Source organism: Echiichthys vipera (assembly GCF_963691815.1).
Source record: "Echiichthys vipera genome assembly, chromosome: 13".
Classification (NCBI taxonomy): domain Eukaryota; kingdom Metazoa; phylum Chordata; class Actinopteri; order Perciformes; family Trachinidae; genus Echiichthys; species Echiichthys vipera.
This window is the reverse complement of record NC_139838.1, coordinates 10,474,694-10,491,172: the sequence shown is the minus strand read 5'-3', so window position 1 is coordinate 10,491,172 and position 16,479 is coordinate 10,474,694. Positions and strand designations below refer to the sequence as shown.

Genomic DNA, 16,479 nt, shown 5'->3' with positions numbered 1-16,479 from the left:
AAAATTCATCCACAAATTATATATATATATATAAAAAAAAAATCCATAAATTGCTGTGGATTTGACTTTGTCTGCTGATGGGGAAACGAAGCCCGCTGCTACCGTCAGCTAATGATAGAGTGACGGGCTGATGTGCTGAAGGGATCTCAGTCCACTGTGGGTAGAGTCGCAGCAGCTGAGGCTAATCCCGGGATTCCTGAGGGGAGATATTCCAATCCAGCAGACAACCAAAACCGCCCATTTTGGCGTTGTCTACACGTCCACACGGAAAAGCTGGTGCAAACATTTCCGAGCGGGAACAGAGCAATCTATGTAGTTTTGATACATCCCAACACACTGTGTGGATGCAGAGTCAGTGTGCACCCCATGTGGCATTACAGTAGGTGAGTTGCTAATCTGCCTGTCTTTTGGAAAGGCAGGTTCCTGGAGGTAATCCTCAATGTGTAGGAGGGGCAATAATTATAATATGCCTGCACTGCATTTGAGCACCCTGGGAAGCTGCTTAGCATCAGGAGGGAGACTTGAGATTGATGGGGAGAACCCTTCCAGTGCAGGAGAGGGCGGGATATAACATCAAATACACCTCACAGTCTTTCCTCCCCTGCTGTCACTCAGTGACCAACATTATAAGACTGTGGTTGAACCGGGCAGCATTCACAGCAGTTGAATACATCCCAGAATACATCATAAAAGGTTAAGAGTGCATTGTACATGAATGTGTGACTGTAGTTGCTGTATTATCTGGAGGTCACAGCTTTATTAACTTTTAATCTTCTCATTATTAAAGACATAATTAATAATAGTTTTATGGTTCACTCTTTTGTTTTTAAGGGCTGTGATCCTGAGAGAACCATTTATGTTTTTATAAAAGGACAAAGCATATTTATTATAATAAAATCTCTCTATTAACTGTATTTATATTTTTGCTTAGTTCCTGTGCTGTAGTAAAAGGCTAGAGCTAATGTTATTATTCGATGAATTGATGAGTCAATCCGGAAGACAAATATGTATATATTTTGACAATCAATTAAACATTTCCGTCATATTTCAAGCAAAAACTTAACTCATTCTGTGGTTCCAGGTTCTCAAATGTGACGATTTTCTGCTTTGATTTGATTTATATCCTTGTAAGCTATAGCCTGGGTTCATTGGATTTGGACAGTTGGTCAGATAATATGGAACATCTGAAGACATCACCTTGGAACTAAAAAAATATAAATAATTATAGAATTATAGATAATTCACAATTTTCTGACATAAAAACAATAAATCACAAAATTAATCAGCAGATAATTTGTAATTTAGCTTGCCGAACTGATCATTCTGAAAGCATGGTTGATTAGCAGATACGCTACTACTATAATCAATAGCACTGGATATATCCACTATAGATATACAGCTTTAGAATAAGTCTACCAGTAAAGAAGCATGTAAAAAAAGAAACTCGCCAACATGCTACCAACTTACTACTAAATCATGCAGCCACATGATAAAACCATATATGACGTATTTTAAGTGAATCATTATGGTAGCATAACTGGCTTAAAAATTAAAGAAATACTATCACCACAAAACTTTAATTTGTTTTATGGAAAACAATGATGTGTAAGAAGTATTTGCAAGCCTAGCCACTCTGGATCTTTCCCACACATCCACAATAAGAGTCAGCCAACCCAGGTAAATTAAGCCTAACGAGGAACGTTCCGTTTTAGATTCATTCTGAGCGCTGTGGTGCATGAAGTTGCTGGTCACACCAAATGAAAAGTAAATAACATGTAGTCAATGTTTATCCTCCCCGACAGTGATAATGCACAACGACAAACGCTGGGAAACACCAGAATATGAAATTTCATGACATTCTTCATTTTAATCAATAAACCATTAGCTGCAGCTGATGGGGTTATTACCTCATCCATGACATAAAATGCAAGAAATCAGAGGAAAACGGCGTCCACTGCCAAGCCTTAAATTCTCAAGACCAATTTACTGTCCAAAAGCTGAGGGGGCCAGTACATATGTTCATCCATCCCATCTGACAAAAACACATCGTTAAGTAGATCAACCCATCAACCGCTAGTCTCAATAAAAATTCTCCTGTGTGAAGTGGGTAGTGGTGAAACTCAGTAACCACTGATATGGCTACACCCCTGAGTGAGAAAGGGAGAGGGATGAGCAGGAAAATGCCAGAAATGTCCATCATCCTTTGCTGTATGGAGACTACCACAACACCGTCAGTTCATCATGTAGGTCAGGACTTTTACTGGGTGTGAGTGTGTGTGTGTGTGTGTGTGTGTGTGTGTGTGTGTGTGTGTGTGTGTGTGTGTGTGTGTGTGTGTGTGTGTGTGTGTGTGTGTGTGTGTGTGTGTGCGTGTGTGTGTGTGTCAGAATATGTCATAACCCAGCGCACACCTCAGAGGCTTGAGACTTGTATGGGGCCTTTAAGAGGTCAAGTGAGCATTAGGCTGGCTCACACAACAAAGCAGTTTACTCAACAACACAACTACAAGACTGCCCCGCAGAGATTGTGACAAATACCTCAGGGAGGAGTCGAAGTGTGTGTGTTTTAGAAGAAAAAAAGAGAGGGAGAAGGCAACAGCTGCCTGGACCAGGACAGATGGGACGGGTGGTACGGTCAGTCAGCGAAGGGAGGGGAAAAGTTGCCTGCATACCACAAAGAGAGCGTACACACAGCACAGCATCTTTCCTATCTGATTAAAGAGCAGTTACACGTAGGCGTAATCCCATAATGGCTCCCCAGCAGCTGACTTGGGACGCATCGGTTCTAAACCAGCTGTTACGGGTCAAGTGAAACCAATACCGTGCACATGTGTGCGCATCCCTACATAATAGTGGACTTCCCACATTCACAGCGAGCCAGAAATTCCTTGGTTAGGGATGTGTGGGAATGGCAGGGATTCCTTAAGGCTGAGGGAGTGGACAGGAATACTGTGTCCATGACATGGACCCCTGACCTATATCACAAGATGCTCCGAAAGAAGCCAGTGTAGTTGTATCTGACTTTGTCACAGTGTTAAAAACTCGTAAATGGAGTTAATTTGATTTTGACACTTTATACTGATTTCACTCCAGTATGCATGAACATGTTTTATTTTTCCCATGGTCTAAAAGTAGTGTCAGAAGCATTTCCCTCCCTACAAAACATCTCTACGATGGCAAGCCGTTGAAGTCGATAAAAAGATATTCACCGCCTTCTTTTGCTGCTGTCAAGCTTTCTGTTCTTTCCCCGCACATTTTACCATGACAACAGCGGCGGATGACACTCAATTCTTAGTAATGTGTGAAGCAAGTCCTCGGTTTCAAACTCACTTCTCGTTAGCTATTGATGATTATTCCTGTCTAGCCCCTTTCACACATGCAACACAAATTTCCAAAACAGTTGGATCAGAAATCAAAAGATGTTTACCCTGCCTAGTGTAAAACCTGTGTAACCTGTAGTGAGCCCATGTGTGGATTTAGTTCACCGTGCGAAGTATTCACGGCTAGCGAGTGGGCATGTCAATGCAGTTTCTATCATGCGCAGGGCTGTAAACTAAAGAATCTACCGACCAAGTAAATTTTTTACTGGCCAAATAATATACTGCCTCTTTTTGTTGCGTATACATCTGTTTCAGACCTTATCAGTATTATATAGAAATATATAGCAATAGAAAATACATACATTTTAAAAATACAAATACATTTTAACTGTTAAAGAGTGGTGGCGCGTACGTCATTTTGCTTCTGAGGGGACGTCCGGGGGAGCTACTTCAGTGCGACACACAACAACTCACCAGTTTAGCTCTAACCGCGCTTACGTTTGCTACCGTCAAAATTTATAATTTTATAGCTACTACAATGTTTTGCAATATCATGCATAATACATTGCACAAGCACGACCTTCGGGACAAACAATTACAAGCCCCTTGGCATGTAGCGCTCCAAAATTAAGTCGCCAGGGAAATATGTTAGTCGCATTCGGTGAGTGGCGACCGCTAGTTTACAGCCCTGATCATGCGGCTCACTGACAATGGAAGTAAACAAACCTCCAAAGTTGAAGCAGAAGGATGATTTAAACAAAGACAGCAGTAACTTTAGTTGGTAAGGACTGACCCCAAAATTGTATACAAATTCAATGAACGACAAAAGAACGAATTACGAACCAGCTCGGCTGAGTTTGGCTGGGGTGTCGACTTCCCCTAAATAAAATAGAACAGGACGGATCCACTTACAAAAGTAGTGAGCTAGTTAGCTGGACAATCTTATGTTATGATAAAGAACGAGAAATCCGAAGCTTGAGAGTTGCCTTAGGTTGTTCCACCATGATTAGACAATCACTATGCTAACCCAATGGTTACTCCTAACCTGAATGTCTTTTACAAGATACAAAGAAATGTAGTACTACTGTCTTGCAACTTTGTCTGGAAGTTGGCGCTTCTTCTCATGCTGAGCACATTCATTTTCCAGTCATTACATACTTTTCCGACACCCTAGGCAATGTGAAAACATAAACCCCTGTCTTTTGTGGTTGTGCAATACTACTGTGGCTACAATCACTAACCACTAACTAAAAATTAGAAGAAGGTGACGGAAAAATGTGTGTAAATGATTGATGCAGGTGCCACTTTATTGGAGGTTGATTCCATTTTCTTATTATGTTTCCTTCTGTACTCATTCTCATCTGCCTCACGTTTTTGTTTGTCTTCTTCAATCTTCTTTCTGTTCTTTCAGGTCTTCCTCTTCCCTTCTTTCTCTCTATTACAACTGCTATTTTGTGCTATTTTACACAGCCAGCATCACTTCTTATTCATCCTCATTCCTCCTGTCTGAACTGCCATTAACCTGCTTTACTTCTAAGTGGCAGCTGTCGACCAGCCTCTTGATCCTAGTAAAGTAGCTTTGATTGGCTGCTGCACCGGAGGCTGTTGCCTTTGCGGACGTCAAAGGGGCTGATCTGATTGGCTGTTGTGATTATACACAGCTGTGTTACTCTAACAATGCACCTACTGTGGGTACAGCTGGCACTGGCTATGCCACTGTATACACACAAACAAGTGGGTAACTAGTTACAAAGAAAGAATATATGGTTACGGTCTTTTGTTTCATTTGGTGATTGAGCAATATGTAGCCATATTTTTAGCTGCCACTTGTGGCAAGTTACTATCAATTTATTACATTTTCCCATTTCTGTACAAAAAAAGGTTGAAGTAATACGTAAATATTCAGTGTTCAGTCTTATTGTTGTAGGAAAGCCTGTACTGCATTTTGAGACACTAAAACGCCTAGCGCTAGCACGAAGAGGGAGGCAGGTTTCATTACGTATTTTACAGACCCGACGCCCATGGGCTTGTAAGTAAAATCTTCCTTGACACCACCTAATAATTCCTCTGGCCAACCGAGAGACAGCGTGGACTGGAAGGTGCAATATTTAAAAGAGATCTTTGTGAAGTACTCATTTCATACTGCATTGAAAATTCGACTGCGTCTACTAAAACGGGGTATCATTATCTAGAAACACAGAGCTGACAGGGTGAGCGATTCAACAGCACAGCCTGGGTGTTTGTTTCCAGTCTACTCCGCACAGACTCTCCATGTCCTCCCTCGTTTTCCTTTTTTTGTCCCCAAATCGGAGTTTTGGCCTGAGAGAGAGAGAGAGCGGGAGAGAGAGAGAGAGAGAGAGAGAGAGAGAGCGAGAGAGAGAGAGAGCGAGAGAGAGAGAGAGAGAGAGAGAGAGCGAGCACCATCTTTCCTTTACCCCACCTCTTTCTGTTCTCTCCATCCGTCCAGACCTCTAATAGCAGGGTAGTCTAACCAAGCGAGAAACGGGCCAGGGTTACCCCAGCGACCCAAACACAGCAGGGGAAGAGCGGAGAGGGAGGAGGAAGGAGGGAGGAAAGCAAGACAGGGAGAGAGAAGAGAGAGAGAGAGAAGACGGCTTGTTATTGGAGCCAAGAGTTAATTTGTCTTGCGCTTTTAATGCCATCTGATGGCATCCTGACACACTGTGACGAGACAGAGGAGAAGCCACGTTGGCAACACTGAGGTTTGTACATACAAATCTGACCATACAATGATGGAGAAATGATAACCACTGCATTGTATTTTCTCAATTCTTTTCAGTGTTGCAAATACTTCCACACTTCCCTTCTGTCACAAACTGAGATCCAGTGCAACGCACAGTGTTGTTTTCAGCTGTTGTTGACTCCCGCTGCAGTTCCCTACCAACAAACCACTTCTGCAAGCCCATTTCTGCTTCAGCTATTCTAATCTGCGCGGATACGCCATCTGGAGGCCACTGTGATGGGAAATTTCAGCTTGCAGAATGTAATTAACTACTGAAGACTCACACAAAATCGACTCAAATTGCAATTCTGCATTTTGACCAAAGTACCAAAGAGACAGACAGTGATGGGTATGCACAAGCCCACAACGCTCTCCCCCTTGCAAAGCTCTCTTCTTCAGCACATCTGTCAAAGTCCAAAGGCATTGGCATTATTACATAACAGCACTGCCTCCGCCTCTCCTTGCAACCCACTCTTCAGCCTCCCAGTCAGACCCGTGGCTGAGTAGGCCAGGCCAACAGATGGATCTGCATTATCCCCCACACCCCCCTCTAAACCAGGAAGTGATAACTGGCAAGCACCAAGAAGCTTAAGAAAAGCACTTCCCTGACAGTGTTGCGCAAACAGGCCAAACAGTAGCAATGAAGCCAGGCATTATATAGATATAAGTGTATTCATGCTGTTTTCTTCGGCCTTTTCTTCAGGCGCTAGATCTGTCTCCATTAGGGCCCATGGCACCAGAGCAACCTGCCAACTCTCTGTCCTCCTTTATATCTAGGGTTTGAGGGTTTCAAGGCCGACATTGCAGATAGATTTTGGACTTAAGCTGCTGAAAGTCAATAATTTGTGTGGGTCTCCTTTTCAGACGAGCAAGTGTAGTCCGTGAAACATTAAAATGATTGGGAGAGTAATAATCTTAAATATCAAAGTGGCCATATGTCTCCTCAAAATGTCACATCAGAGGCAAGCAGCATTGAGCAGTTATATGTGGGACCAAACCGCCATAACATCTTTTTTCAGGCACGGTCTATAATACATTGGTAAAACAGTATGAAGATCAAGTTTGACTGAGAAGAATAAGGGAATGGCAAATTTGGTGAATAAATCCTAATTGAGCAGACAGCAGAAGCAACTGGACATGTAAAATGTAAAACCAAGTAATAAGACAGAGGGCTGGAAAACGCAGAGAATGAAAGCTACAGGCATCATCCTTCTTAACTCATCATGAAGAGCTTGCTGTCGCTAAGGAGATGGGTGCTAGAAACAGGTAGCCAATCACACACTGGGGAACATGGTATGCGATGGGGGGGGGGGGGGTTGGGGAGACGAGACAAGGAGATGTGAGAAATTACAGACGATGACCCGTCTTTGTCACTGGGAATACTGAAATATTAATTGTGTGTGTGTGTGTGTGTGTGTGTGTGTGTGTGTGTGATGTTATTTACACTATAATAAAAAACACAATGCTCTTCTGCCACAGCAGCGCACACACAAAACAGGCATGTCATAGAAATACAGCTGCAGAATTTAGAATAACAGCATGCAGTGTGTTTGGGATTGTTTGTTTGTTTGTTTTACCTGCAATCTGACTCGATACATCTCCTTTTGGCTCTTTAGGGAGGGATACATCTGTAGGAAGACAAAACATATTTTTTTTTATTACCAACAGAAATAGAGCTGATTTTGCCATGACAACAGCAAAAAAGGAGAAAACGTGGCTAAGAGTCTACAAACATGCTAGCAGCCATGTGTGGCTTTACTTGGGCTCTGAGGTGCTTCGGGCTAAATGATAACATCAACATCATAACTACAAGTTTGAAATAAAGCAACATGTCAAGCAGGCAATTAGGTTAACCTTTCCATCCATTATCTGTCACTGCTTATCCTATCAAGGCCTATCAAAGCTGACATTGGGTGAAAAGCAGGGCACCTTTAACAGGTTGCAAGGCAATAACAGGGCTGACCCAAAGAGGCTGACAACCATTCACGCTTCCATTCACACACACCATGCAATTAAGGGTCAATTAACCTAACACTTGCATGTCTTTGGACTTAGGGAGAAAGACAAAGAGAAAATGTGCCAACATGGGGAGAACATGCAACACCAGAGAGAAAGGCCCAAGCTGTGTGAGATACTAGGTTTACCATGTTTTCTATTTTATTTCAGCTTGTTCACATGCTAACATTTGCTTATTAGCAGGTCGATCTTAGGTAGATAGGAATGACATTAATGTAGCAGGTATTTGGTTATAAACCAAAGTATTGGAGAAATACAAATTTTGGCCTGATGATGGCACAAGATAAAAAGGGGGGCATATATGTCTGCACCAAATCCCATGGCCATCCATCCAATATCGCTTTAAGTATTTCACTCCAGAACACTAAAAAACACACGTTGACAGTGCAATCAGTACTGGTGTGGACTGCCAAAAATCTGCTGCGTTGCTTTACAGCAAAAAGGGAAGAGGGTGCCGTTTGTCCAGCACTAGCTTTAGTGACATTAGCTTGTTCAGTGAAGCAAAAAACATTGTATCCACATCGTTTAGTCACAGGAAACACTTTTTTAATGAGAAACGCAGTGTTAATTTTCAGAGGTGTACTCAATGACAATGTGTGACAAAAAGAAGCCTCAACCACAGAACCCCACGTTTATAATTGCTTTACCAACGCACCAACAATCTGACAATTCTCCACAACATGGCCTGCTTACACTGGACAGTGCATGCAGAAGTCATCTTCTCGTCGCCCTATACCTCATGACAGAGGCCCACTAGTTTTTCAGCCAATATAACAATCAGCCCATTGATCTAGCCTATAGCCTGTGTAAGAGAGAGGCTGCCGCTGCTGCTGCTGCTGCTGCTGCTGCTGTTGCTGCTGCTGCTGCTGCTGTTGCTGCTGCGACTGAGAGGAAGATATGTTCAGTGTCATGTGCTGTCAACACCTAAACAGGCTGGACGTTCGACTGGCTGACTCAGTGACACATGCTCCCTCTGTTCTGACTCAGGCTTACTCCTTCCCGTTTAACCTTATAGCAGGCTGCAATAAGGCGGAGAGAAGCCGGTGCTTGTACTGAATATAGGATATGCACCGTCAAGTAAGAGCCTACTCACACTGTCCTTTTGGCCGCGGCCAAAACCGTTTTTTCAGCTAAAGCCTAGTACCTTTAAGTAGTGTGAGTGCACCCGCTCCGCGCTCAACTGCGGCCAGCGAACCGTCAACGGCCCGCTTGAAAGAGGTGGGCTTTAGCGGAGCCGTTTGCACATGTACGAGCACGAGCGTGCGCACATGTACGAGCACGAGCACGAGCCCTACGGCAGTATCGTTATGTCCGCCTGTTCGGACATGTAAATAGAAGGACGGACCATGCGCGGACATTTAACAACAACAACAATGGCGCTGAAAGGTTCACGTTGGTGTGGTGCGGAGGTGTGTTTAGGAGTGTTTACTGCAGATTTGGTCGGATGAAAATATTCAAAAACAGTCGACAAGACGCACAAAAACTCTGAGGTCTATGGAAAGATTTGTAAACAAAGCCACACACACGCGATCAATGCGTGTGACGTGTTACGGCGTGATGATGTATGGACAGCAAGAAGCATTGGCCGAGGCCCAGGCAATGTGAGTACAAACGGGGCTGGGGCGCGGGGGGAGAGGGAGGGGGGACAAGTACCCTAAAGTCCGGGTCTCGGTCCGAGTGTGAGTATGCCCTAAGTGACAATGTTGACTAGAACATGGTTAGACTATGGAAGGAAATCTGTGTCATCAGATTTTTGAGTTGGTTGAATTGGGGTTAAAATAATGTGGATTTACAATATCCATTAAAATTGGGTTTAATTTGCTTGACCAATGGGCTAAGCAGGTGTTCAATCCAGTTGGAGAAACAGATTGAGGGCTGTGGCGGTGAAGGAATTCCCACTCCGATGATTTAGGGTGGCTCAACAACGCAATATGCAATAGGAGCGCATATCTACATATGGTATGTAGATTGATGCACGTAATGCAACCCAAAGTTCACAAGGGGCGAGTTGTGCTTGGAAATATTTAGCTGTCCGCTGTTAGTAACACATGCTGAGGTTGGCTCAACAAGTGGATTGGAGATTCACACACACTATGGCAAGCACAAATTAAGCACGGTACACTTCCAGGCCGCAACCCGGTGCATTGACGCGGTCTTGACTACTATTTACATGCGGTTGTTCCCTGCAACGGACATTTAAAAAGATGTGTTTACTGCCGATTGATCAGATGAAACGATTAAAAAATATTTGGAGAAAACAAAAACTCCAAGGCGTGATGATGTGTAAGCAAGAAGCAATCGTGCCGAGGCAAGTGCAGGCTGGGCCTGGGCTGCGGGGGTTGGGGTCGGCGGAAGAATCCTAAAGCACGGCACAGATCAAGTCAATTGGTAAATGAGTAAACCCTAAAAAAACAGAGTTGGAAAACCCACCTGGGGGTTCTCGGTCAGCTACAAAATCAGCAGAGCGAGAGCTTGTTTATACGACGAGGATGGTATGTCGACGTTGTTCCACCCTTATGGGGTCTGTGAATATGCTAACACATATTCCACAACATCACCTGATGTGCCAAACACCTGGACAAGGAAAAAACAAACCAGAGCCCAACTCATGATCCGTGCTGCTTTCCAGCAGCCTTTCCATAGAGCGATTTAAGATAAATAAGTCTCTTAGCTCAAATTTATTATGAATTAATTTAACATTCAAGACGCATGCTTTGAAGTGTATAACAAGAAGAGCGTAGCCTCATAATTAAAGAAAAATGTGAACATAGCAGTTGTGGCGGTCGCTTGCCATTCCCTGTGGTTGGCTTATCTATAGCATGTTGCGCGGTATCGCAATACTGCGGTTATTGTCAGCCCTAAACAGATTCATGCATTTAAAGGCTTATAAAGATGTCAAGACACTGCACAATGATTTATAATACTCAAAGACTCTTGGAACTCTGAAAATATCATGTTGGCAACTACTAGATCTCTCATTGCAACAATTGTGCAGTAAACAGTAGGAATACAGTGTTCACAGTACAAAATATATGAACACCATGCTGTCCTGTGGGGAATATTTAACTACAGTTACTCCGATATGATATAAATGAGATAGTATGTTTAAAAGGCAGAGTTTCTAAATACGGGTTGTGTGCATTTCTCTGTGGATTGAGTGTTTTCATACTTTCACAGTATTTATTTAGCACCTTGACCTGCTCTGTAATAAAAAAAAAACATGGAAATCTAACTTTTTACAATATGGGACCTTTAAATCCTTTCTCATGTCACAGATCATGACCTCTTCTCTTCAGAGGCAAGAGAAAAGAGTTTCCCTTCTGTATTGGTTGCTAGAATAAAATATGTAACCATAGACAGCTATAATTTAGCAATAATTTGCTGATGGCAATTTCCATTAATGAGCAAATAGCAGCCCAGTATAGATGAAACTACATATGAGCAAACTTGCTGGCAACAACTGCCAAAGGGGCTTATGTTCATGAGGAAAAACTCACTCTCTCTCACACACACACCCACATAAACATGGCACGGGACAAGAAGCACAAAGATGTCAGGGAAATTTTCTCTACAGCTGTGTGTACAAGGGAGAACTTAACACAGAATGAATGGGATACAGCAGAAAAGGGGAAAAAAGGAAGGCAAGAGAAAGACCAAACACTCACATACTTCACATATTTGCAATGCCAAAGATGTCCACTTAAGCCGCAGTGTGAAACAATGTAACGCCAGACTACAGTAGTGGTTGCCCACATCTTATCACAGTCTAAACAATAAGAATTGTATCTGAGCCAGAGGACAAACACGCATGGACAAAAAGAAGATAAAACACATTGTATGTGTGCATAAACAGACAGATCCATGGAGGTTTTTCCTCTGAGATGTGGCCGTTGAAGCAGTGGACACACACACACGCACGCGCACGCACACCTTTTGTTGCAGACCATAGTAGGATAGGACCACTGCTAAAACGACAGCCAGGCTATTTAGATAAAGTAAAACAGATCACACACATATCTAACGGCCCTTAAGGGAAATGACAAAGCAAAAATTGCAACGGTCCCAATCCCATACAAACATCCAAACTCCCATCTCTACGAAACATGCAAACACTCCCATACAGTGAACTCACCTAGACCTCAGCTCTGTTGAACACTGGTTATACTGTATCCTAAACTCCCCTCCGCAGACAGCTCTCTCTGGTCCTGACACACACTGCTTCTGTCTGAGCCCACATTAACACAAGACCACCCTTTCTGTGGGCCCCTGCCTTTCCCTTCTCGGCAGGCACACTCATCGTTTGACTCATACACAAATAGGAAAGACCCCTTTCATTTAAACATACCTATTGTCTAGCTCACACCGACTAAAATGAGGCGTGGGGCACAAAAACAATGAGCAATACCCTGCTGTCAAAGCTGTCTTAAAGAGCGCAGATACCGCTGCAGGGGTTTAACAAACATTTAAATGTCAAGGGCCATGGACAACACATTTAACCATAATACCTGAGAGAACAGGATTTTTGTTGCCTGGCACAGCGCTGTAGGTGGAGAGAGGCCAATGAAGACAGTGAAACGAAGTGATGTCATCTTGTGAAACTCATGATCAAAAAAGTCAAGTGGTCTTGTGGCCTTGTGAGAGGTTAAATACCTGGATCTCCACACCAGTTAGTTGGACCAGTCCCAGCCTGGTCAGATGCGTACATGAACTGATGAAGCCTCTTGGATGAGAGGTGAAACGTCTTCCTAGACAAACAACCAGTCCAGTTGTTTTTGTCTGAAATTGCTTTGAGGATAAGTGGTAGGTAAGAACAGAATAGAATAGAATAGAAAGCTTTATGGTCTGCCCCAAGCGTCTTTTACAAGGCCACTACAATAAACACATCACATATTTAAAACACAACTAAAACACAACTAAAACACAAGTATGGACATGAAGGAAATGTTAAACAGAAACAGGAAAATCAGAAATTAAGAAAAAATAGTCGGGCTTCTTATCTTTTTTTGTTTAGAATGGCTACTGCATTTAGGATGAAGGATTTCCTGTAGATGTTTTGCAGGCCAAAGGGACTTTGAAGAGTCTACCTGATAGGAGTAGTTGTAAGGAGTGGAGGGGGTGAGAGGAGTCCTCTGTCATCAGGGTGGCTTTCCCGATCACAGAGCGGTGGTACAGTTCAGGGATCGGTGTTTGTGGTGAACCAATGATCTTGCTGGCTGTTTGACAGTACGGGGCAGTTTTGTTTTGTGTTTCACGGAGATGGAACCATACCAGGAGGAGATATTGAATGTAGTGATGGATTCGATGAGTGATGTGTAAACCAGAGTTAAAATGCGTCTGCTGACATTGAAAAGTCCTGAGTTCCCTCTGCAGTTTCCTCGGGTTCTGAACTCCAGGTGATTATGAAAGAGTTTTGTGTTTTTGTTATGTTGGTCTCCGCTTCAGTGCTGTGGTATATATGCACTGAACTTCCCAGAGGTGATCGGTACTGTGACATTGATTTCTGCAGCTGGTGCTCTTTTCTCTGCTACTTCAGCCATTATGCTCAGCAGTGTTCTGCCAGCTACTTTCCCCTTCCTCACATTTAGCACGCAACAGGAGATTTTCCATGTCAGACGCGTTCTCACTCACTGGAAATACTCCGTTGGGTTTAGGCAAGGGGTGGCCCCTGGATTAGAGCGTGCAGGAGGCAGATCATGATGCGATTTATGCCACAGTCATGAAGTCAGTTTGTAATTTGGTCATAAACAACCAAGATTGTAGCCAAATCCTTAGATTTGTCTGACAATTTTTCGGCATCGGCCCCTATAGGCAGAAGTTCCTGAATAGACGTCATCCCTCATAGACATTTTTGTTATGTCTTTGTGTAAACCCCCCCCTTTGTTTTCTTCCAGTTTTGCACGAGCAGCGGAGTGACAGAAACATCATCGACACTTCTACTCGCTCGCTGTGAATTCTCACAATTTGACATTGCACAGACTTTGTACTAGGGAGCTGGCAGTGTTAAGTCTGTTTTATTTGTGTTCTCGCATGCACCTCCTTTGGGTAGGTCTAGGTTTGCAGGCATTAGAACTGAACTCCACCACTGTGTCACTGCACTCCTTTAACACTGTCAAACTTTCAATGGACAGTTTTGTATTGAAAGGCATCAAAGTCAATGTGTGAAATCAGTGGAGCTCCCCTTTAACCACATCTAAGGATCGTGAAATGCATGCTTTTTTTAACCATACGTTTGTGTGGCCAAGCAGCTGTGATGCAGTATTGGCCACATACTTGGGATGCACCATGCCGATATGCTTGATACTGATCCCTGATATGGATCTTAATTTAGTGGATCGGTATCTGCAAGATGTGACCAATCCATATTAAATAGTTTGTCTGTACTGAGTGTTTCTGATACTTATATTCAGTCACTTATTCATTTAACCCTAAAACCAGCTGCTTGTTATGTTAGACAGTCACAGTGCTTGCATTTGTAACCCTGCAGGATTAATTATAGTGAACTCGCTAGCCAGTTCTTCTTCATTCCAAACAAAGTTAAAACATTAGATCCATCACTATCCGTACAGCCAAGAGCTTTACAAGAAACGCACAGCTGGCTGAATCACTTCTTTGTCTATGATAGATAAATACATTATAAATCTTTAATCAAAAGTAAATCTATGATAGATAGCAGCCGACTGGATACACACAATGTGATACTGTGTGTTTTATTAGACCAGAAGTTTTCCGTCCTAATGCTAAAGCCAAGACTAACATTTTTCTTTCCAACCCTGTTGTTATCTGCTCTTACCTTGGGTCCCAGGTGCAAAGGAGTCCCTATTAGACACTGTAGACAACAAGAAAAGCATGGCTCTGCCCTAAAGACTAGGACTTAAGGCCACTGCTTTTAAACTGTTCCTCATTTGGCCTGGGGACCTCTGAGACCCTCTCAAGCACATCAGTGGCCCATAGCCCTTGCTTTAAGACTGTGATGTTTACAGTGGATCAATGTATCTCAGTAACCAGCCCTTAGCTAGAGAGAAACAGGGTGAAAAGTGGTCAGTGGAAGACAAAGAAAGAGAAAGTGAGAGAGATGGGGAGGGCAACAGTGAGATGGCAGTTTTGAATGCACTGGAGACTCAAAGAAAAAAGGAGTACAATGGTCTTTCAGGACGTGTCCTAGTTTGGTACACTCGGCCTCTGTTGCTTTCTACTTTCAAAAAAGGAACACAGACCATTCTGGCAAACCTTTCACACTGATACTAATCAATTGCAAGCTGATTCAATTCTTCTACTGACCTCTTTCATTAACCAGCAGAAACTCTGTTAACACAGTTTGGCACACAACTACTCTTCTCTCTTCATTATCTTTCCATGGTCTTGCTCTCTCTCTCTTTCCGCCTTTGAATTTCCACCTGCACTGAAAAGACTTCCTTATTTCCCTCTAACAGGACAATAAAATCATTCACTCAGTCCAAGGCTTATTGTTTATGCTCCTCTCGCAAGAATGCATAAAGAAAATGGTTATCGGGCACGTGATTTCACGGGCACTTGCAACCTGCGCACCCCGCCTCCCCTGCAACCTACCTCCTCTCTTCTTCTCCTTCTCTCCATTCTCCTCTTTGCCCCCTTGACACTTTTCCCTCTTTCGTTCCAGCTTGTTTTAAAGAAGACGGCAGCGGGCGGCAAATTTTCCCCGAGCTCACAACAATTAGCTATCACGCCGGAGAAATTACCGAACGAGAGCACGACGGATGAGAGGGAAAAGTGGGACAAGCTCCTTTCTATAAACACACGAAGAGGCAAGAGGTTTGCGCGCGTGCGTGCTTGCTTGCGTGCGTGCGTGCGTGTCTGTGTGTGTTTTCAGTTGTTTTTATGAGGGGATTCAAACCAGCCAAAAACTCTAATTTCATGTACACATCTGACAAAACACCCTAATACTTCAATTCCCTGGATAATTGACTAACAGACTATAATTAACATTATATTATACTTTTAAATAACTCTTATCCAACATTGTAAAAAATAGCACTAGCGAAAGCCAACTGCCACTTAATACTTTCCACCTCTCATTGCCTATTTTGACTGTACATACCTTGCTTTAAGTTTATTTTTGTAGGTGGACTGGAATTACACCACAGGTAATACTTTGTTTTTAATACATCCAAACGCATGATATGATCCTCCATCAAGACCATAGAAGCTGATAGTCCCTATTAGTTCTTATCAGCTGGCCTTTAGTCTTATCTAGACCGTATCAGGGCAACCTGTGTGTCTGTTTGTGCCAAAGGCACAGGCCTTTGCTGACCTGGTTCAAAGCTTGTTAGTGAAGTTTTAGCACTGGTCAGACAGAGACATGGAAGCTGTTGTTACCATGGTGACAGTCTGCTAACCCAGCCTTGTTTGGTGGACAGCTTTCTTCAT

The 16,479-nt window shown here is 43.1% G+C and overlaps 1 protein-coding gene across 6 annotated transcripts in view; it reads right to left on the bottom strand.

The window, feature by feature from the left end:
• The window catches only part of LOC310955725 (triple functional domain protein), an 83,075-nt gene that overhangs the window by 54,438 nt on the left and 12,158 nt on the right, over window positions 1-16,479 (bottom strand). For all 6 annotated transcript variants that reach the window (XM_083925718.1, XM_083925719.1, XM_083925721.1 and 3 more), the window contains exon 2: window positions 7,638-7,688. In XM_083925718.1, the coding sequence (XP_083781844.1) occupies window positions 7,638-7,688 (51 nt within the window). The remainder of the gene's footprint in view (window positions 1-7,637; window positions 7,689-16,479) is intronic.